Source organism: Ochotona princeps, chromosome 25, assembly GCF_030435755.1.
Source record: "Ochotona princeps isolate mOchPri1 chromosome 25, mOchPri1.hap1, whole genome shotgun sequence".
In the NCBI taxonomy this organism is placed as follows: Eukaryota; Metazoa; Chordata; class Mammalia; order Lagomorpha; family Ochotonidae; genus Ochotona; species Ochotona princeps.
In genome coordinates this window covers 4,790,350-4,813,753 of record NC_080856.1, presented here as the reverse complement: position 1 = coordinate 4,813,753, position 23,404 = coordinate 4,790,350, and the positions used below count along the sequence as shown (strand labels likewise).

Genomic DNA, 23,404 nt, shown 5'->3' with positions numbered 1-23,404 from the left:
CACCCGCTAGTTCACTCCCCAAGTGCCTGAACTGCCAGCACTGACCCAGGAGGGTGCCAGGAGCATGATCGGATGTGTCCCGTGTGGGTAACAGGGGCCCAAACACTTGGGTCATCTGTCACTGCTCTTCCCAGTCAGCAGCATGGCGCTGAATGGGAACTGGAACAGCCAGGACTCAGACTAGCACCTTCATGGGACACCCCACATTCCACATACCATGACGCCAACACCACCGGTCAGTATACTAAAACAAAACCAAAACACAACCCTCAAAGGGTAACGCATATCCCCCATGTTTATACACACAGGTGATCAATACAAACAGCACCTGGCCACTGCGGACTCAGCTGAGCTCATTCTTCCTCAGACTAGCTGCTCACTGTGACATCTAACCCAACAGTGTAAGCAAATTTGTTTCTCATCAAAAAGCTCCTGAAGGGAACTCCTAATACCATCCATCTTAGGGTGGGAAAACTTTTCTGCCAACGGTCATTTGGACATTTATAATGTCATTCATGGGCCATACAAAATCAGCAACTTTTAAAAAGAATTCGCCTGCTACAGATTTACTGAATTTCAAGCCCCTCGTGCAACAGACTTGGCAGCCACAGACCAAATGATTTCGAAGGCCTTACATGGCCCACAGCCCCAGCATCTCTGACCCCTGCACGAACTCAAAAACATAAAGCAAGTAATTTAAGAAAATCAAATTACTATACTGAAACTGTCCTCTCTGTATATCTTTTGATAAAAATAAATATCTAAAAGATAGTTAACACCTAAAAATGGCACATCTTTCATTTATTCTTTAAAATTTTGTTTTGGTTTTGGGGGGGTTTAAAGAGAAAGAAAGAAAAAATAAGATCAATAGCCCTTTCAGCACTGTTTTTGCTGCAACTGATGGGTTTTTATATTTGTTTATATTTTGCTTTTATTTTCATTTCTTCAAAAGTTTATTTCTTCACTGACTCGTAGTTCATAAGGTAGCATCATTTTCTCCAAGAAGGTTTTTTACTTTCTTTTTCATTTCTTCAGTGACACATTGGTCACTCCGTTGCATGTCATTTAACTTCATGGCACTGTAATTTTTTAAACGTTATTCCTGCTGTTGATTTTGTTTTATGGCTCTTCATTTAAGGGGCTGTATAGCGACAGTGATATAGAGAGTATGCATCTCTACTTCCAGATCAAAGATGGACTCTCCATGGAACTGTTAACTATACTTGACAATAGGATGCTGGACTCTCTGCCACTGTCCATACCCACAACGTCAGGACACACTTAAACAGCAGAATGATGGACTTACAACTGCTTATGAAGGACTATACTACTGTAATAATATAAGGGAACTCGGGGGCGGGGGAGGAAACCTGGACAGGGGGTAAGGGAAATCCAGAGCCTATGGAATTGAATCGTAAAATTTTAAAAATTTTCAAAAGTTACAAACAAAATAAAACTTGAGGAAAACAATAACTGAAGACACAGTAACAGACGTGATCCTGAAGGCTGAACATGGCCGAGGGCAGATTCCCCCAGGGCAGGCACAGCCAGCAGCATCAGCAGCCAGGGCTGACCTACCCAGCACACAGCTGCTCTCACAGACCTCCGAGAAGGAGAGCTCCACCTACCGACTCAAGTGTAACTCCAGTCCAATCTACCGTGTTCGGCAGAGGTCCGCAAGAAGGGACAGTCTGCTACCTACACACTACAGGAGAAGCACCCTTCAGAAGCCTCCTGGAAGACAGGTACCGTGGAAACACTACGCGTGGGTTTCACATACTTTCACTCCAAGATAAACCTGTATTTTACTTGTGTTTCACATACACGTTTTGAAGTCCTCTGTGTGTGTACACACACAGGTTTCTGGAACAAGACACACAGCCAGGCAGCACGGCTGCCTGAACAAAGATGAGCTGAGTGACAGAACTCTAACAACTCCTTTGCACTGTATTCCCTTTGAACCTTACTACCTTTTCAAGTCACAGGCCCATGTCACCTATTCCAAAAAGAAAAACCCATTTAATTAAGAATCAAGCAGACAGTATGCTTAACTTGTAATTTAAAGCCAAGAAAACAATATGAAACAAAAATCTGAAGTACAAAGCAAAGGAAATGGGTTAGAAGTGGTAATCAGTAGAACATGTATGCAGTTGGTGGAGAACTGAAAAATGAGTCAACTCTCCGCGGAGAAGCCATCTGTGAGCTTACAGCTTAGACAGGATCTAACTCCAGGTCGCTTACACCCTTAGCAGGCGGTCACAGTGAAAGCCAGTTCCCTGCTAACGGCCTAGGAAAAGCAGTGAAAGGCAGCCCCAGTGACTGGTCCCTGTCACCCAGCGGGGAAACCTAGATGAAGCTCCGGGCTTAAAACCAGCCCAGGGCTGGATGCTGCATACATCTGGGGAATAAACCAGCAAACTGAAGACTTCTCTGCACCTCTCCCTGTCTCTCAATAATTCTTTTTATCATAAGATTTAATCAGAAAGTCAGATTTATGGAGAGAAGGGGAAACAGAGAGGAAAGATCTTCCGTCCACTGATTCACTCTCCAAGTGGCCGCAATGGCCAGAGCTGAGCTGATCTGAAGTTGGGAGCCAGGAGCTGCTTCCAGGTCTCCCACGCAGGTGAAAGGTCCAAAGGCTTTCGTCCATTCTCAACTGCTTTCCCAGGCCACAAGCAGGGAGCTGGATGGGAAGTGGGGCAGCAGGGACAGGAACCGGCACCCATATGGGATCCTGATGGATGCAAGGCGAAGATTTAGCACTAGGCTACTACACCAGGCCCTTGCTTTTAACTCTTAAAAAGGCATGTATTTAGGAATATAGGTGTTCCTTAATATAAACTAAAATTCTTTTACCTCCCAACATTTGTTTCTTAGACTTTCATCTACAGTACGCATAGTATCATTTCTATGTATATTTAATTTAGTATTTACTGTGCACCAGTACCTATCATTACGGTAGATGATGATACATACACTATTTTTGAGTACTTATTTCTTCTTGCTTTGGACAATTCTCCTTGGTTAACAGTAATGCATCAGTAGGTAAAATTCTGTTTAAATATAGTTAAACGGGCCCGGCAGCGTGGCCTAGCGGCTAAAGTCCTCGCCTTGAAAGCCCCGGGATCCCATATGGGCGCCGGTTCTAATTCCGGCAGCTCCACTTCCCATCCAGCTCCCTGCTTGTGGCCTGGGAAAGCAGTTGAGGACGGCCCAAGGCTTTGGGACACTGCACCCGCGTGGGAGACCTGGAAGAGGTTCCTGGTTCCCGGCTTCGGATCGGCGCGTACCGGCCCGTTGTGGCTCACTTGGGGAGTGAGTCATCGGACGGAAGATCTTCCTCTCTGTCTCTCCTCCTCTCTGTATATCTGGCTGTAATAAAATGAATAAATCTAAAAAAATAAAATAAAATAAAATAAAATAAAATAAAATAAAATAAATAAATAAATATAGTTAAACTTGTGCTTGCAGGGACAGTGTGTTTCTAGAATTCCAGAAGAATGACTTGCTTTTGGATTTTCCCTATTTTTATGATACAGACATTCTGTAATGACACGGATATGAGGCTCCAGCTTTTTTTACATTCACTCTCATTACTTGCTGTAGATTTTCTCCCTAAAATTTGCAGTTCGGCACTAATATGATTCTTTCATACTGTTTCACTTTATTCTAGTGAGATTTGATGAACAAGTTACCCGAGGCTTAGCCACAGATCCTGGAACTATTTAAAAAGACAATACGCTTTTTATAGGATGTTGTCTCCACATTCCTTGTCCTTTAATTTTGGAAATCAAATATTTAAAGACATCATTTTCTTAGTATAATTTTGATTAGGTTTATTTTATTTGCCACTTATTGCCTAGTTAAAGAAGCAATATTATGATGAGTAATCTGAAATTATGTAATTTCATACTTGTTTATGTTTATACTTTAAATGATTTACTTGTTGTTATTTTTTTTTTTAAGAATTATTGAGGGCTCAGCATGATAGCCTGGTGGCTAAAGCCCTCACCTGCATGTGCCAGGATCCCATATGGGTGCCAGTTTTAATCTTGGTTGCTCCACTTTCCATCCAGCTCCCTACTTGTGCCTGGGATAACAGTAGAGGATAGTCCAAAGCCTTGGGACCATGCACCTGCACGGGAGACCCGGAAGAAGCTCCGGGCTCCTGGCTTCAGATCAGTTCCGGCCACTGTGGCCACTTGGGGAGTGAATCAGCGGACAGAAGCTCTTCCTCCGTCTCTCCTCTCTGTATATCTGACTTTCCAATAAAAATAAATGAATCTTGGGCCCGGCAGCGTGGCCTAGCGGCTAAAGTCCTCGCCTTGAACGCCCCGGGATCCCATATGGGCGCCGGTTCTAATCCCGGCAGCTCCACTTCCCATCCAGCTCCCTGCTTGTGGCCTGGGAAGGCAGTCGAGGACGGACCAAGGCTTTGGGACACTGCACCCGCGTGAGAGACCTGGAAGCAGTTCCTGGTTCCCAGCTTCGGATCGGCGCGCACCGGCCCGTTGCAGCTCACTTGGGGAGTGAATCATCGGATGGAAGATCTTCCTGTCTCTCCTCCTCTCTGTATATCCGGCTTTCCAATAATAATAAATCTTTTAAAAATAAATAAATAAATGAATCTTTAAAATAAATAAATAAAGCACTGGGTTGCAACCACACAAATACAGTACAAAACCAATTCTTATAATAGGTAAAGCTAAACAAATACATATTAGGACATGAGGACTAAAATGTATCTTTTTTCTAATATTATATTCTATTAATGACAATGAAACTCCAGAAACTCCAGTAGAGACAGGCTGTGTCACCCAAAGGTGATGACCCCCTAGGACAGTGACATCTGATGGGCAGTCTACAGTGCCAGCTTACAGAAACCCAGGAAAGGTACTACATTTTCAAAGAACACATCAAAACCTAAGACCGGACTTTTAGCAGGAAGAGCTCTTCCCACACATACACCTAATGGATTTCTATTCTGCTAAACTAATTCTTTCATTTTCAATATATACTATGGAGTAAAAAGTAATTTCCAGACCAAGTCAATGCTTATTCATCCACTTTCTAAAAATATAACAATCAAAAAGTTCCAACAAAATCAACATATATACTTTAAATTATATCTAAAGACTTCTACTGTTTGAAAATTGAAAAATACAATCCTAAAATATTCATACCTGATCGAAAGCATTCAATTATTTGTTGAATACCAGACTTGGATGTCTGTAGTGGCTGCTGTAACAAAGGAGGATCTCCAGGCTCCAGGATATAAACTACATGGAAGACAAATACCCACCCCAACCCCACAAGAGAAGGGTTATTGAAATCATTTATTGTAAATCACAATGATCTACACATTTATACACACACATATAAACTGACCATCATCTCTGTAAAGCACTAATATAACAACGCTTCAAGCAAAAGCTAAATTAAGGATATTTAAGGCCAAATACTAAGCTAAAATGTAAAGAAAGATCTTACTATTTAATACATATTTACATTTTTTATTTTCTTTAAATACGAGTCACTATATTTAATCAAAATTCTAAAGCAATCACAGCCTAGCCATACCTTACGAACACCCCAAAACCCTCTTGGTAATCTGATATACCTTTCTGGACAATTGTTAAAAATAAAGGTCAAAATTCCTTCGTCAGGAAGTAACGTGACAAGCATTACAAGCAGGACAGATGCGCTGCAGTACTCTAGGACTGTATGTAGCTAAAACAAATCTCCAAATGTTTAAAGGGCTCCCAGCAGGCACCATCCAGGAGCAGAGACCATCCAGACTGCTGGCCCTGCAAGGACTGCACGGACACACCAAACCCTGCCAAGGCATCCAACTGCAGGCAGAAGGTAAACTCAACACCTCATAAAGTTATCCTGATAATTCTGTACAGCCCAATGATGTTATAAATACCCAAATCAACCTTGATAAAAAAAAGGGGGGGGTCATCCCCCCCGGACTAGACTATGAAATCCACATGCAACAGAATATTACAAATAATACCAAGTTATGGGAAAGCATAAGCTAAAGGCTGGCGTGGCAGTGTGTACAGCCACCCCCTGCAACACCAGCCCAGGCATCCAAAATGGACACTGGTTGAATCCTGGCTAGCACAGTTCTGGTCCAGGTCCCTGTTAACATGCCTAGGAGAGCAGCAAAGGATGGCCCCACTGCTTGGGCCACTGCCGCCCATGTGGGAGAGCTGGAAGAAGCTCCTAGCTTCAGCCTGGTCCAACCCTGAGTGGTGTGGCCCTTTGGGAAGTGAACCAGAAGATGGAAGAAGACCTCTGTCTCTCTGTAATTGCTTTTCAAATAAAGCAAATCTTTAAAAATAAAAAAGGGGGGGAGTGAGAAAGGTGCCATGGCGTGATTTAGACTGCTGTCTGTTGCATTACCATCCTATATGGCACCAGTTCAAACTTCCTATTTGGTCATTACTAATGTGCCTGGAAAAACAGCGAAGATGGCCCCACTGCTTGGCCCCTGCACCAAGAGGAAGACTGGGAAGAAGCTCTTGGCACCTGGCTTCAGCCTGGCCCATCCTCAGATGCTACAGGCATTATGGGAGGAAACCAAAGGATGGAACTCTGTCTATCGAATAAATAAAATGAACCTAAACAACAAGAAGGCATAATGCAGAGCTAAGTGCACGCACAACAAAGGATGTCTGAAGTGCCTAAGCGGTGCCAGCTCTGTGGCATAGTATGTTAAGCCTCTATCTGCAGTGCCACCAGTTTAAGCCCCAGCTGGTCCACTTCTGATCCAGTTCCTTGCTAATATGTCTGAGAAAGAAACAAAAGATGCCCCAAGTCCTTGAGCCTCTGCATCCACAAAGAATATCCGGAAGAAGCTCCAGGCTCCTGGCTTCTGACTGACACAGTTCCAGCCATTGTGGCCATTTGGGGAGTCAACCAGCAGGCAGATCTCTCTTTCTGTCTCTCTGTAAATCTGCCATTCAAATAAAAATAATTTTTAAGAAAATTGTTATATAACAAAGTTTTCAGAATATGAGCTATTTTGTAATATGCACTTGGATTCAAGAATACATAAACTTAATGTATACATGTATGGATACATAGATACCAGTAATATAAACAGTCTTGAAGGGATACCAACAAAATTTCATAGAGGGTGGGTGGGCTTGTTGGGTAATACTGTCTGACTCACAAATCCCTAACTTCTTCAGAGCCAAGGCTTTCAGAAATGTATTATTTTAGAAAGAATATGCTTTAACCATGAATAAAAATTTTCTTCCATTTTACAATTTTTTCTTTAATTCATTTTTATTGGAAAGTCAGATTTACAGAGAAAAGCACAGACAGAGAGAAAGATCTTCCATTTGCTGGTTTGCTCCCCAAGTGGCCACAATGGACTTAGCTGAGCTGAGCCGATCCGAAGCCACGAACCAGGAGCTTCTTCTAGGTCTCTCATGTGGGTGCAGGATCCCAACGCTTTGGGCCATCCCAGGCCACAAGCAGGGAGCTGGATGACAAGTGGAGCAGCTGGGACATGAAGCAGCGCCCACATGGGATCCTGGTGCATGCAAAGTGAGGACTTTAGCTACTAGGCTACCGTGCCAGGTCCAATCATGAAAATTTTTAGGGACTGATATCAGTCCTACTTTTAATCCTCAAACAGCATAAACAAACAGTAAGTTATAGTAACATGAAACAAAGTGGCTGAAAAGAAAAACTGGCTTTTTCTATCAGTTACCAACTACGGAAGACTATGACTGAGAACTGGCCCTTGAGTTTACTTGTTTGTAATATGCTACAACGTCAATTACAGCATCACAACCCAGGCCCACCGGCTCCGTGCGGGACGTAAGGATGACTTCCGCCACGTGTGTCCCTGGTATCCCTGACACCTGCTGCACTAGGTACAGGGAGTCCGCCCGAGACTCTCCTGCAGGCCTCCAGTCTGTGCTCAGTGGACACAAGAAAAGGACCAAGTCAATTCATCCCTTAAAAAGTTCTGGCTTAAGAGACATTTTAGGCATACTTGAAAAAAGAACATACATAGCTCATTTTAGGAACACTTAACACTGGTACCAACCACAGTGACTCCAGACTGCTATATGCAACGTTTTTTTTTTGTTTTGGTATTTACTAGATACAACCAGAAAAATTAAACTCCTCGATTTCTCTCTCCCCTCACCTTTAAAATAGGGACTTACATAAATCATAGGGCTGTGTCAGGACTAAACGAGCTAGTGCATGAAATCTGCTTAATACAGAGACTGGGCCCAGCGCAGTAGCCTAGTAGCAGCTAAAGTCCTCTCCTTGCATGCACCGGCATCTCATATGGGCACTGGTTCCAGTCTCAGCTGCTCCACTTCCCATCCAGCTCCCTGCTTGTGGCCTGGGAAAGCAGTCAAGGACGGCCCAAAGCCTTGGGACCCTGCACCCAAGTGAGAGACCCAGAAGAAGATCCTGGCTCCCGGCTTCGGATCAACTCAGCTCTGGTTGCTGCAGCTACTTGGGAAGTGAGTCAGATGTCTTTTCTCCTCTCTGTATACCTGACTTTTCAATAAAAATAAATAAATCTTAAAAAAAAAAAAACTGGGCCCAGCGCAATAGCATAGTGGTTAAGGTCCTCGCCTTGAACACGTGCCTGGATCCCATATGGGCACCAGCTCTAATCCCGGCGGCCTCACTTCCCATCCAGCTCCCTGCCTGTGGCCTGGGAAAGCAGCCGAGGACAGCCCAAAGCCTTGGGACCCTGCATCCGCATGGGAGACCAGGAAGAGCTCCTGGCTCCTGGCTTCGGATCAGCTCAGCTCCAGCTGTTGCGGCCACTTCGGGAGTGAGTCAGTGAACAGAAGATCTTCCCATCCATCGTTCCTCCTCTCTTACTTTCCAACAATAATAAATAAATCTTTAAAAAAAAAATACACGGAGCCTAGGACATAGTAAGCACTCAATAAACTGCCTACATCACATCCATTTCCACTTGCCTGACAGCAGAAACCAGAGAACTTTATTTTTGAAATCTAAGTAGAATTCAATCTTTTAGAGAATAGAAGTATATAAATGCACTGATAAATACTATCAATTTTCATCATTTGCAAATTATAATAACACAGTTTTCCATTAGTAAACAATAAAAAGTTCACTTCGAGAGAGGGTGAGGACGCAGGTGGGCATCACAGGACAGTGGCCACCTCGCTGCTTCGGGCACCCAGCACCTGCTTCAGAGGGCCTTGCCGCAGCTCCAGCTACCAGCTAGTGCAACTGAAAGGACACCAGTGAGAGCCCACACACCTGGGGCCTGCCACCCACGTGAGAGCCCACATGCAGCGCCAGGCTCCTGGCTTTGGCCGGTCCAGACCCAGCTACTGCTGCCATCTGGGGAGTAAACCCGCACATGGAAACCCAGCTTCTACCTGCAGCTCTTCCCGGCCGCCCTCCCTCCGCCCCAAAATCCCTCTGCCTTTCAAATAGAGCACTGTTAAATGAGTGAAGAACTTCAGAGAGCAAAGAATGTAACGCTTCAAGGTCTGACTCCAAAAGCAGCAGCGGATGAAAAAGCAGAAACGACGAGGGAGCAGTAACAGGGCAAACAGACTCGTCTCCTCACATGGATCCTCCAGAAAGCCCTGGCACCCTCCAAGCCCTGCGTTTAAAGGCAGAGCAGCAGCACATCCTGCCCGTCGCTGCCAGCACACGCACTACCCGGGACAACATTCGTACCGAGTAGAGTAGGCTCAACCTGCACCTCCACTTGCTATATTCTCCATCAAAAAAAAATCTTCATTTGCAAACATGCTCCCAGTCTTAGAAACCCTTACATACTAATTCCTCTTACAGACCCTATCTTCCCTGCCAAGGTTGGGTCCATCCAGGTTAGGAACCAACTAGAAAATGGAAACAAATCCTTCCCTGCAACAAAGCCCTCAGCCTTCGGGACACTTCCTTCATCTGTTCAAGAACACACTTGGCAGAAACTCTCGGTCACCTGGAATCATGGCCTTCAAACATTGATGTATGACACAGGGAAAGCGTAAGTGAAAACGCACTGGACTTGTGTTGGTCCCTGACGGTGACGGCAGGGTGTCACACCATTCTTACTTTGCAAGGTTTGAGAATTTCTGCCAAAATGTTTAAAACTTAAGAAAGACTCCATCTGGGTCTCCCCCATGCGTGGCAGGGCTAAAGCACCGGGGTCATCTCCCACTGCTTTCCCAGGTACGGCAGTAGCAGAGAGCAGGCGGGATGCCACTTGGTGCCCAAATAGGATGCCAGCATTACAGCCGGCAGCTTAACCTGCCACCGTCACCATGCTGGTCCCTGAAAAAAAAACACATTACACAAACCACCAGGCCTAGAACTAAAAATAAATAAATAAATAAAAGGAAATCAAGCAACAACGACAAACCACCAGGCCTATACCAACCAGCACCCCTCACTATAAAGGGGCCGACCCCATCAAGGTACAGCAGCCTCCTCAGGAACACACCGCTCTCACTGTTCAATCCAACTCAGGACACACCCCAGGACAACTCACCGAGGAACTGCCCAAGCAGCGCGCGGTACTCTTCCCTCCATCTGAGCTTCATCTAAAAACCACCACCCCCATCTCTTCTCCTTCAGTCCTGGGAACCTCCAGGACTCTCAGCAGCTACCCTTCCCTGACATAATGACAACACACTACCCCATGACCAATTTCTACCTTTCCACCATATTAAACCTTCTCAAAATGCTTAACTTAGCCAGGAAAGCTAAGAAGTAGTAACTGCTTTAGATCTGGTAAATCTTGCAATTGACCTACACTGGAAAAACTTTCTAGTAAAAGAAAGAAGAAAATTTTACATTAAAGCAATTTATCTGATACCCTTTCAATGGGGAAGAAAAAACAAAGAGCCAATACATATGAGAACGTTCAGCTTCAGAAAACATCTCTAAATAGATTACAGGGGCCAGGCGCGACGGTGTAGAAGCTAACCCTTGGCCCTGGGGCCCAGCATCCTCCATGGGTGCCACTTCACATCCCGCCTGCCCCACTTCCGAGCTCCCTGCTTATGACCTGGGAAAGCAGTAGAGGACGGCCCGTGGTCTTGGGGCCCTGCACCCAAGTGGGAGACCCGGAAGCAGCTCCTGGCTGCCAGCTGCAGACCTGCTCAGCTCCAGCTGTTGTGACCATGTGGGGAGTAAGCCGGCAAATGGAATAGCTTCTCTTTGTGGCTCCTCCTTTCTCAATAAGATTTGCCTTTCCAATAAAAATAAATACATCTTTTAAAAAAATAATAGATTAAAGTCTCTTGAAAAATGTTATTAGTGGAATACAATAAAGCATGGTCACGAACTATCTTTGCATCTCATCCATCGCCTTTGCCTTTGACATTCTCCGGCACCTACAGCTATTCAGCAACACAATGTTTTAGCAATGAATACACACGTAAACTTCTCCCTAAATGAGATGCCTTCATGAACTTAAATGGCTTGGAAGTGTCCTTAGGACAAACGACGGCGTAAGTCAGTGGGACTTAAATCCAAAAGCCACCCATCCACATCCTTACTCTTCAATGAAGCTTCATCCAACACTCAGTAAAACAGGAGATTTGTCTTCACTTCAAACACACACAACATGCAATTTAAGACTGTCCTGAGGGCACTGGCATGTTGGCTCAACTAGCTAATATTCCACCTGCAAGCACCATCATCCCATATGGACACCGTTCATGTCCCAGCAGCTCTACTTCCCATCCAGCTCCCTGCTTGTGGCCTGGGAAAGCAGTCGAAGACGGCACAAAGCCTTGGGCCCCTGCACCGGCATGGGAGACCTGGAAGGAGCTCCTGGCTCCTGGCTTCGGATTGGCGCAGCTCTGGCCATTGAGGCCACTTGGGGAGTGAACCAGCAGACGAAGATCTTTCTCCCTGTCTTTCCTCTCTATAACTCCACCTTTCCAACAAAAATAAATACATCTTTTACAAAAAAAAAAAGCTACCGAAAGGTCAAGGGTAATGGAATAAACTGGATGTCATCCTCGGACTGCCTATTTCTGCCCTAAGTAGTGGAGGCTGAAGTATGAATTTCTTCTCGCGCATACCCAAGCGCCCCCTTTCCGCTTTTCCCATTACTCACTGTGCCCATTCAGATGAATCCTACGGTAATAAACCCAAGTACATGTGTGTTGTGATAAAAGGAACAGCAGGCAGAGGCATAAAGCAATCCTAAAACTATGTGAGAAATGCCACGCACCCACTTTCTGCAATAGCCTGCTGATGCTGCCTGACCCTGAACGCCTGTCCCAAACTCCGCCAAGGCTCCCAGGAGAAAAACGATCCCACGGTTATCATCAATCCAATTCAACTTTGCAAACACTTTTCTCTGTCACAAATTCCACCGAAAAAAGCAAGCAGCTGCAGTCAAAATAATCTACGACCCTTCTGCAGGATGAGGAGACTTTGGATCCTTCTGCAGCGTGGAAAGTTCTGTGCAGGCATTTCTTCGGAAGGCTGCACTTGGCGACACCTGATTTCTCCTCAGAGACTTGCACACACGCCTCCCCACAGTACTCTGGGAGCCCTGCCGGGGCAGGTGGCAGGCTCCCCGGGCGCTCCTGGCACGGCAGCACCTGTGCCCCCTTCCTCCCGGGGCTCTCGCGGTCGGGGGGCAGCAGTGCGGCCCTGGCTGCGGGCTGCCACCTGCCCCCGCGGCAAGCATCCCAGGCCACACTTGAGGATTCCAGGCCCACGCGGGGCAGAGCTCCTGCACAGGCTCTCAGCCTCCTGGCCGCTGCTGCGGGGCGCGGGGCGCGGGGCGCGGGGGCGTACCTGGCTCGCAGCAGCCGTGGTGGTGGTGCTCAGTCTGACAGTACTTGTCCCTTAAAGGCATTTTCGGCGGCCGCGACCTACTTTCCTTTCACTGGGAGAAGCTCTTCATCGCGCCCTGCCCTGCGGAAAAGCGCCACACTCGTCACGCAGCCCCGAACCTGCCGGGGCGCCCGGCTCCGCGCGCCTCCCTCCGCGGCCCCCCGCGCACCCCCGCACACCCCCGCGCACGGCTCTGCTCCAATCCAGCCCGCGGCGGGACGCCCGCTCCTCCGCCCCGGCCCTCCTCCTCGCACAGGTTCCTCGCCCGACCCGGAAACGCGGGCGCGCTCGGCGGCGCGGGGCGCAGGCCTGGCGGGCGGCCGGGCGGCGGCCTCGGAGGGCGGCCCGGCGGGGGCGGCCGGGGCCCGGGCGATGGGCACGGCCGGCCGGGCTGCCCCCCGCGCGCGCCCCGCGCCCTCCGCCGCGCACGTGCGTCCGGGCGCTCTCCGCGGCCGAAGCCCGGTGCGCCCGGCCGGCTCCGCTGCCCGGGCCGGAGCGGCGGGAAGCAGGCCCGCGACCCCCGGCCGTCGCCCCGCCGACCCCGCCGCGGACCCCGCGAGGCCGAGCGCGCTGCCCGGGGCTCCCCCTCCGCCGGCGCCGACGCGGAAGCGCCGCAGCTCACCACGTCGGTCGGCGGGTCCCCCGGCGTCCCTCGGCGCTGCGGGCCGGCCGGCGGCGGGAGCGGCCAGCTGACAGGACGACCCGCCCGGCCGCGGCCGCCCGAGCAGCGGGGCCCGAGGCGCCGTCCGCCGGGGCAACGGCCGCCCGCCGCACCCGGCTGCTCCCGGCGCCGTCCACCTGCAACGGTCCCTCAGGCTTTGGAGAGGGCGGAGAAGAACGAGGGAAGGGGGCGGAGAGCGTCTCCCCCCACCTTGGGCTTTTTTTTTTTTTTTGGTAGTAGTTGCTGTTTCAGGAAACTTTTATTGGAGTCGGTCTCTCTGCTTCTCGATCTCGCCCGAGCTGCCGCGGTAGGAAGGGGGAAGCTGAGAGAGACTCTCCGGCAGCGACAGCGAGCGACTGACTGACCCCGGACGGAGATGGGGCGAGGGCAGGAAGTGACAAGCTCCGGGGCGGGCGGGGGGGGAGTGTGGCCGGCGCGCCCGGGCGGCCGCGCGCATGCGCAGGAGGCACGCCCGCCGAGCGCCCCGCTCCCGGCCGGGCACGGAGTTGAGGGAGGGGCGCCGAGGCGAGCCGACCGGGAGCCGGAGGTTGTACGGCTGCGGGGACGGGAGGCGTGAAACAAGTGGCAGAGTCCAACTTCTTCCTTCCTTTTCCCTTCTCTAAGGGGACAGTTGTCCACGCTGGCCTTCTGGAGATCAGGGACTTGAGCGGGGGAGGCGGGGAGGGACGGCGGTCGGTGAGCGCCGGGGTGCTGCTTCGGGCTGACAGCCCTCGGGGTCGCCTGGCCCGGCGCCCGCGTCCGTCGTGGAAGGTCCCCGAAGGCGGCAGAAGGTCGGCGGGCAGACCCGCGAGGCCGGGGCCGCCTCAGTCCTCTGTTCCCTCGGAGCAAAGGCGTGTCCACGTTTGGTCAGGACACTGGGAGAGAGCAGAAGCCGCCTGGCACCCCATCACGTCCCTCTGTCCCTTCCACGACGTCCCCTGGGAGCTGTTTGCAGCTGGTCCGACTTCAGCGGCAGCCTGCGGGGTCCGGAAGAAGTCATTCTGAGGAGAAAGTGGCTGACATCCCTCCTCCAAGTTCAGCGAGGGAAATTTGTACGTTAATTCCTGCCTGTAAAGATGTTGACTGGGCCAGTGGTGCGCCTGGGCGGTTTCAGCACAGGGCTAATGTCCACAGCATCTCGGAGCTGTCACAGCGTCGCCCAAGAGCGAACTAGAATACCAGGCTAGCTCATGAATCACTAAGAATAAATTACAGTATTAATATGTGCTGGTGGAGTACAGCCAATAAAAGTCCATTTGTGTCATTGTATGGAATGTCCTTAAAATATGAATTTTGTTGGAAATGGGACAACTGTAACATTGGGCTGTGGTTATGGTGTGTGTTCTTTCCGTTTTTGTATGCTTTAAAACTTTTCTAAAGTATATATAGCTTTGGTAAGCTGATATATAATAAAGCAGAAAATGTAAGATGTAAACATTGTAAAAGTCACGCCAAAACTGCAGTGGAAAAGACGGAAAGGAAATATGAAAATATCCACATCGGAGGCCTTTGATAAAAATAGAGTTTATCATTTGGGAAAGATGTTTTCCTACTTCTATAGAAAAGGTTTATCACTGACTAAAAAGTGAATACAGGCTGCCGTTGTGGCATTGCAGGTGAAGCTGCTTCAATTCTGATCCAGCTGCCTGCTAATGCGCCTAGGACAGTGGGGAGTGACCCAAGTACTGCCCCGCCCCCCGCTCCTGCAGTGGACCGTCAGGGTATGGAGCAGCAGACCGAAGGCTTTCCCCTCTCTGTCTTCCTTCTCTCTGCATAACTGCATTTCCAATAAGTTCTTAAGTGAATATCCAATTCCAATGTTCTGTAAAACTGACAAGACTTTGTTTCACATTAGAAAGTTGATAGCCAAATGTGAGTTAAAAATGTTTAAATGTTTTGTAAGTAAACACAGTGTTATCCCGGTCCAAAGAGGTCATTACTAGAGGGTCCTCGGAACAGCTCGCTAGCAAATGAAAAATTAGACAAGACTGAAGAACACGTGAGGCAGAACAAGTATTCAACCGTGAATCATGGAATTTTAAAGATGAAATCATGGAAGTTATCTTGGAAACCTCATTCTATATATGAGAAACTAGCAAGATTAAGTAATATACCTCAAGCCAGTCCTAACCCCCATTCCTCTCAACCGTAATAGCTAACAATGGTAATGCCTGAGATAGGCTGTTGAGGAAAATTTTTAAGTTCAAGTAGTAGCACTTAATCCTATTTGCAAACCAATGAGGTTTTGCTCTTGTGTTCTAAACTTAGAAAAACAAAGAGGACAGCTAAGTTATAGGGCAGTCACGGCGGATAGGGAGCTGAGGCAACCTATGAACTTCAGCCATTTGTCTCGAACTCATGAACCTGCCATGTTACTGCATGGTCTTTTCTGTGAGTTGACAGTGGCTTTGTGAAGATACTGCATATTTGAATGCTCTGTGTAAGTGCATGAGGTGGAAACGGGCTGCTAAGTCAGAGTTAACTGAAATCGCACATGAATGTAGAGTCAGAGACTTTGCACATCATTTAGAGATGTCACTCTTCCTCTCAAAATGCACACATGGGCCCAGCACGATAGCCTGGCGGTAAAGTCCTCGCCTTGCACACACCAGGATCCCATATGGGCGCCGGTTCTAATCCCAGCAGCCCTGCTTCCCATCCAGCTCCCTGCTTGTGGCCTGGGAAAGCAGTTGAGGACGGCCCAATGCCTTGGGTCCCTGCACCCGTGTGGGAGACCTGGTGGAAATTCCTGGCTCCTGGCCTCGGATTGGCTCAGCTCCAGCTGTTGCGGCCGCTTGGGGAGTGAATCATCAGACAGAAAACCTTGCTCTCTGTCTCTCCTCCTCTCTTTATACCTGACTTTGCAATCAAAATAAATCTTAAAAAAAAAAAAAAAAAAGAATTATACCAGTAATTAATGCTATTGACTTTTTAAAAAATGCTTAGTGATTCCTTTAAGAAAAACCAAACAAGGAAACATTAGTCAAACCTATTCTTTAAACTGAATAAGTCAAGTTTATGACCCAGTCAAAGCTTTGATGATGCATTAACTTTTATCACTGGACTTGTTTTTCTCATAATTTCCTTTTAGAAATCTCTTTTTAGATTCCTACTCTAGTCTAAACAACAGAAGCCATTAAAACATAGCATAAAAACTTAAACATCAAGCAGAAGCAATTACAGTTTCTGCAAGATATATATTTTCTGGTCCAGGTTTTATTAGCTCTGATTATGACATGGCGTTTTACAACACGTGATTAAAGTCACAATTAGGTAAAATGGAATTATAGGCCAAAATAGGCCAAGAGGTTAGAAAGGGTCATGGACAAATTGATTTAGGAGGACAAATATTAAAATCTTGATTTATTATTAATCATAAAGTATAAGAAAAACAAGACTTTCCCTAAAATGACTATTTTAAGGAAAGTAGAAAGGATGTTCCTGGATTGATGACCTTGACCTAAGTTGCCTACTGGGAACAGCTTGGCATGAACTGAAACCTCCATGTCAGTGCCAAAGGCACACTTGGATCTTGCTGGCCAAGTGATGCAATGACGCACCATCCTGCTGTGTGGCTCTGTGGGCACCAAACCATGCTTCCATGAATGCCATGTGCTATCTCACTGGATTCCATGGGGAAATACAGCTCGTGGAGCTTTGCCACAAGTCAGTACGGGAACATACTAAATTCTAACCACATGCTCGTTGAGTCCTTACAAAGATATGGGTTATATATCTATCCCATTATACAAATAAAGAAATAGGGGTCTGGTGTTAGCCTAGTGGCTAAAGTCCTCACTTTGTATGCACCAGGAGCCCATGTGGCTGCCAGTTAGTGTCCCGGCTTCTCTGGCTTGTCTCCAATACCTACTTTAGAAATGTAAACTATTGGTTTTACCTCAGAGTAGTCTTGGAAAAAGAGTTTCCTTTTTTCTATGTGGACCATCAATTTTTTAAATTATGAAACTTCATTTCTGAACCTTTGAAATGGTGTCTTGGTGACAAGCACTATGGCTTAGAGCCACCACCTGTGGCAGCTGCAGCTTCAAGTCCCAGCTGCTCCACTACAGCCCGGGATCCCTTCTGACGCACCTGGGAAAGCAGAGGACAATGGCGCAGTACCTGGGCCCCTGTACCCAGTGGGAGACCCAGATGAGGCTCCTGGTTCCTGGACAAAGCTTTGCAGCAGATCAGCTTTGGCTTTGGCGGCTGTTTTGGAAGTGAACCAGGGGCTGATTCTGCCCTCACTCACCATTCCACCTTTCACATGAAAGAAGGGAGGTCATCTTTCCCTCACACTTCAGTTTCCCTAACAAATCTCTTCCCTTGGGCCCAGCACAATGGATCAAATGGCTAGTCCTCCACCTCCAAGTGCCAAGATCCCATATGGGTGCCATTCATATCCCAGCTGCTCCACTTCCCATCCAGCTCCCTGCTTGCGGCCTGGGAAAGCAGTGGAGGACGGCCCAAAGCCTTGGGACCCTGCACCGGCATGGGAGACCTGAAAGAAGCTGCTGGCTCCTGGCTTCAGATAAGCTCAGCTCCAGCTGTTGCAACCATCTGGGGAGTGAACCAGCAGATGGAGGATCATTCTCTGTGTCTCTCCTTTTCTCTGTAAATCTGTTATTGTATGCATTGTACGCTAATCAGTGGTCCACATGGCTTACATCCTTTCCACTGTGTAAACATCACCAAAACTAAAATTTACAAGAACAGACTTTTTTAATGAACAGCTTTTTATTGAAGGATTGAAACAAGCAAATAGAAGGCACAGTCACACTGTAAAGCTTTTCCAGAGCAGAGATGTGTGCATAGATGAAATCCAGATTTTCATTTTTGTGTCAAAAGTCTCCTGGATAATCAGAAAAGCTTGTATTTATGATCGTTCCCTTTGGTCTTTCTATCCAGCGTCTCTGGGAAACCGGCCAGGATCGTGGTCTCCCTCTGGCGTCTGTCTTCTCGGTTCAAGGCGGCAAGGGCTCTCTTCCGTCGGAGCTAGTGATGCTGGTTCTTTCCTGAGTGGCACAGCCTCCACGCGGCGATGCCTGCCGCCGCTCCGGACATAACCTGAACCCTCCAATGATGCCGTTTCTTTCCTGGTCAAGCCGATTTCCCCTCTTCGTGGAATACGTTTTCCAGCTTTTACGTATTCAGCCATAGCTGCCCCCTCACCAGGTAACAGAGCATGGCCATAGCTCAGAGGGTTGGCATCCGGAGAAGCAAGTGTTTTGGGAGCCTCTGGGCCAATTAAACCCGAAGATTCTTCAGCCTTTGATCGATCCTCCGGATTCTTTGGAGAAAGTCCCCACACTGCAGGAGCTCCTCATTCCCCAATCTTTTCCTTCTCACGTGGTCTCTCCTGTCGCAGGCTTTCCACCCTCTGCTCGTCCAGGAGGCTGGGCCACGGCCTGTCGCTCCCACGGGGAGAGTGGCCGCCACACTAGGCGGCCGAGGAGGCAGCAGCCAAGGCAGAGCTGCCGGGCGGAGGGCCGTCCTCAGGACCCCGGGCGCGAGCGGCAGGAATGGTTTCCTGAGCTGTAACGGACGCCCCTTAGATGGTGGCAGAGGCAGGAGTGCGAACAGGAGCGGCGATTGCTGCACTTGGGGCTCCCAGACCAACTGCGACATTCCCCTCCCCTCCACCCCGAGCCCGGGGAGCCGGAAATCCGAGCCGTGTTGCTGCGGGAAGGAAAAAAAATTTTTTTCAAAGATAGAAGCCTCATGCAACAGCAACAGAAAGGCTCCAAGGGAAGACCTGAGAAAGTGGTGAAAACGATGTCTTTTAAACACAAGTGACCAGAGGGCAGGGATAAAACCCGTCAGAATCCTGTCCACCTTGCTCATGATAAAACAGAAAGTCATTTGAAGGGTGTGACTGGTATTTTCATTCTCATGATGGGCTAAAAACCCAGAAGGGTGAGAGGCACTTATGTGTTGCTGAAAATGCCTCCTGGCCAGAAGCAAGATTGCTGTTCACTTTTTTTTTTTAATTTTTGATAATGTTGACATAGTTAATTAGGGTGGAAGGGTCGAGGATTAGAGGAAAGTGGGTGAGACCATTGTTTGCGAATTTCCTTTTTCTTCTTCCTCTATCTCGGGGCAGCAGGGAGACCAGGAGAGAAGCCGCACCCAGACTCCCCGCTGCTCAGTATCTGGGCCTGGGGCATGGCCCCACCCAGCCTTATCCCAGGATCCTGAAGCAGCGCATGCTCAACTGGTTCTGATAGTTCTGAGGTGCTGTTGCTTTCATTGCTCCAAGGACGAGGAAAGCCATGCAAGGTCCATTGGCTGTCATAGTCCACCGCAGGGTCTCCATTCGCCCAGAAGTCTGCTGTCAACTCTTGGCTGGGGTAGTTGACCAATTTATTTCATCCTCTATCTTCTGCTATGGTTCTAGATGTCCTCTGCAGGCCTCAATGGACATTCATATCCTCCACATGCCTTGAGGGCGTGCCTTCCACTTCACCATCTTCAGCAACTGAGGAGGCCCAGCTCTGACACATGTACTGCACGGTCCACCCACAGATCGTGTGCTTCTCCCCATGGTGGGAGTTCGGAGTCCAGCAGCTCAGTTGGGGGGACTCCACATCTAAAGTGATCGCAGACCTGACTCTGGTGTGCTTGTCGGTATGGGGTCTGGCTCTGTATTGCCCACATCAACCTACACACACTGGTAGTTGCAGTTGCTGGATCGGTTCTTTCTCCAGCCCCGCCTCTTACGTAAGCCAATAGATGCTGGAGCCTAGCCCAACCCTGCCTACTGAAAACTTGGCCCTCATGTACACCAGAGGGAACTGCGGTCTAGTCAAGAGTGACCCCCAATAACCCCCACTAGGCCTGCCCCCAACTTCCTGAGTCATTCCTCAGTGGAGTCTGAGCTTGCCAGTATGTGCAGCAGACTGGTCCATTCTGTTCTACGTCTCACTCAGCTCTCATAAGCGTCAGTGGGCGTTGAAGCTTAATTCAATCCACCTGACCACATTATCCACCTCACACTCATGCCAGCAGGTACCACCACTTAACTAGCCATGTCCACTGCCAGCCTTAATTCTCATGCTCTCTAGTGGCTCGCAGCCTTGGTTCTTGCGCTCACCTGCAGGGACTGCACCCTGACAGAGGAGTTCCCCAATCTATTCTGTCAGGTCTTCTCCCAGTAGCAGATCTCACGCACACTGGTGGGTCCTTGGCCTAACCTGACTTAGTCCACTTCTTGTCCTGGCAGGAACAGTGGCCTTGTCCAGCTCATCCCAGGTATTTTTTTTTTAAGATTTTAAAATTTTTTATTGGAAAGTCAGATTTACAGAGAAGAGGAGAGGCGGAGAAGATCTCCCATCCGATGATTCACTCCTCTAGTGGCTGTAATGGCCAGTAGTGAGCTGATGAGAAGTCAAAAGCCTCTCCCAGGTGGATGCCAGGTCCCAAGGCTTTGGCCCCTCCTCTACTGCTTTCCCAGGACATGAACCAGCGGCCCATATGGGATCCCAACATGTGCAAGGCGAGGACTTCAGCTGCTAGGCTACCATGCCGGGCCCCCAGGTCTTACATTTGGGTGGTACAGTCCAGCTCTGACTGGTCCACCCCTTGACCCAGCTCTCACGTGGTTCAGCAAGTGCCAAGGCCTAGCCTAGCCCATCCTACACTCAACCTGGCTCTCACGAGCACCAGTGGATACTGGAGTTTGGCCCAGTCTGGTACACCCTAGACCCAATTTACACTCGTGCCTGGGACACTACAGCCATGCCTAGCCGAGATGGTGCCCCCATTCCAGCTTTCTCACAAGTGGGAGCCACAGCCCGACCAAGGTGTCTCCAACCAGGCCTGTTCCTATCCACAGAACTTGTATGCGCCAGCAGTCGCTCTGATCCAGCCCATCCCCTGTCTCGGCCTTTACCATTGGCTGCTGCTGCCTGTCCTGTCTGGGCCCACCCCCAAACCCAAGTCTCGCTGGTGAGCGCTGCAGCCTAGCCCTGCACAGTCTGCTCCCATCCCTGGCTCGCACAAACTGGTAGGTGTCATAGCCTAGCCCGGTAAGACACGCACTTCAGGCTAGCTCCTGCACACACTGGTAGGCTAAGGTTGGCCTGGCCCTGCCCAGTGCAATCCCTTCCAGATCCCACCTACACACTTGCTGACAGGTGGAGCTCCCTTGCCCAGCCTGACCAACACCCAGGTCTGAATTATACGCTCACCAGTGGGAGCTACGGACCACCAGGGGCATTTCCTAAGTTCCCCCATGAGGCCCGTTCCCAGACCCAGATCTCACATGTGCTCGGGGTGTGGTCTACCCCTTTCATCCCAGCCTTTGTGTGAGCTAGTGCATATTGTGTCCTGGCCCGCCCCACACCCTATTCTTGGGGTAATGGTATCAGCTATCTAGCTAATCAATGATATAGGCTACTAGTTCCACACTGCCATGAGACAGGACGTCCAGTCTGTTCCTTCAGATTATAAGGTCAGCCCTCTGGACCATGCTAGACAGTCACTGCCTCCATCTCCCAACACCATAGGAGAGATTGCTACAGAAAACGCCCATAACCAGCTCAACATCTGTATGTCAGCTCTGAAGAACATATAGAAGAGGAAATTTCATCCAGTTACCCCATAAGATTATGGGCTACTTGTCCTGAGGGGAAATGTTAAGGTAGCTAGCTAGTCGGGGAGGCGGGGTCTAGGTGTTCATGGGGGGTTGAAGGACAATGAGGATTTCTGCAGGATGGAAACAAGATTTGGAAACAAGCCTTGCCATTGTTCAAGGACCTGATTAGGTGGATGCCTCCCTGAGGGCAGCTTAGGAGGATCTCATCTGCCCTTCACCCAGGACACCGGAAGTTCTGGGGAAGATTCCACACCCAGAAAGCCACCCACTAAACAGCACGGCAGAAAGGGTGCGTCCAGAGGCAAAGAAGGCCCAACCCAACATCCAGAAAACCCGAGTGATCACAGCCTGAGCTCTCAGTACTTCACTCAGCTCCCCACCTGCCCTGTCAGATCTACTGTTCCTACTAGTTCTTTTCATTAAACTTTGCTAGCATGCTTACTGTGAAAAAAGAAAGTTAACTGAATTTAATCATTCATATAATTAGAAACCAATGATCAATTATATAACTGGAAACCCCTGTTCAGTTTATTCGAATGTAATGTTAGAAAGTTTAAAATTATCCTAATGCTAATGTGTCATCAATAAATCCGTTCACATTTATTATCTATCATAGTCCCAACATCATGTCAACCTGACATTGTACAGATGTTTAGTCAACAAAAATTTCTTTTTTTTCAAAGATTTATTTATTTTTATTGCAAAGTCAGATATACAGAGAGGAGGAGAGACAGAGAGGAAGATCTCCTGTTTAATGATTTATTCCCCAAGTGACTGCAAAGGCCAGTGCTGTGCCGATCCAAAGTCAGGAGCCAGGAGCCTCTTCCAGGTCTCCCACATGAGTGCAAGGTCCCAAGGCTTTGGGCCGTCCTCCACTGCTTTCCCAGGCCACAAGCAGGGAGCTGGATGGGAAGTGGAGCTGCCGGGATTAGAACCGGCGCCCATATGGGATCCTGGCATGTCAAAGGCGAGGACTTTAGCCACTAGGCCACTGCGCTGGGCCCAGCAGAAATTATGTGTTAGGTCCCTGGAATACGACCTTGAAGAGGAACAGTAAAACATGCCTCAGTAGCATGCCACTAGATTTTCTGCCTTTTTCTATGCCTACAGTGTCACATGGGTAGTAGAATGTTGAACTTGTGACTGTTGTTGGAAGACTACACTGCTGTAATGATCTGGGGAGCAACAGTGGTTGGGGAAGCAGTGGAGGGAATGACGGGAGAGGAAGCGGGGAGATCCGCATACCCACAACATCATATCATGGAGAATAATGAAAATAATCTGTAAAAAATAGAGTTTTCTGACAAAAATGTCCT

At 48.6% G+C, this 23,404-nt stretch overlaps 1 protein-coding gene across 2 annotated transcripts in view; it reads right to left on the bottom strand.

Moving 5' to 3' along the window:
- ZNF800 (zinc finger protein 800) overlaps nucleotides 1-12,933 on the bottom strand; it is a 44,753-nt gene extending 31,820 nt beyond the window's left edge. For both annotated transcript variants that reach the window (XM_058681252.1, XM_004592499.3), the window contains exons 1-2: nucleotides 12,793-12,933; nucleotides 5,184-5,279 (exon numbers count right to left, since the gene is read on the bottom strand). In XM_058681252.1, the coding sequence (XP_058537235.1) occupies nucleotides 5,184-5,279; nucleotides 12,793-12,853 (157 nt within the window). In that variant the 5' untranslated portion in view covers nucleotides 12,854-12,933. The remainder of the gene's footprint in view (nucleotides 1-5,183; nucleotides 5,280-12,792) is intronic.
- Between the last annotated feature and the right edge of the window lie 10,471 nt (nucleotides 12,934-23,404).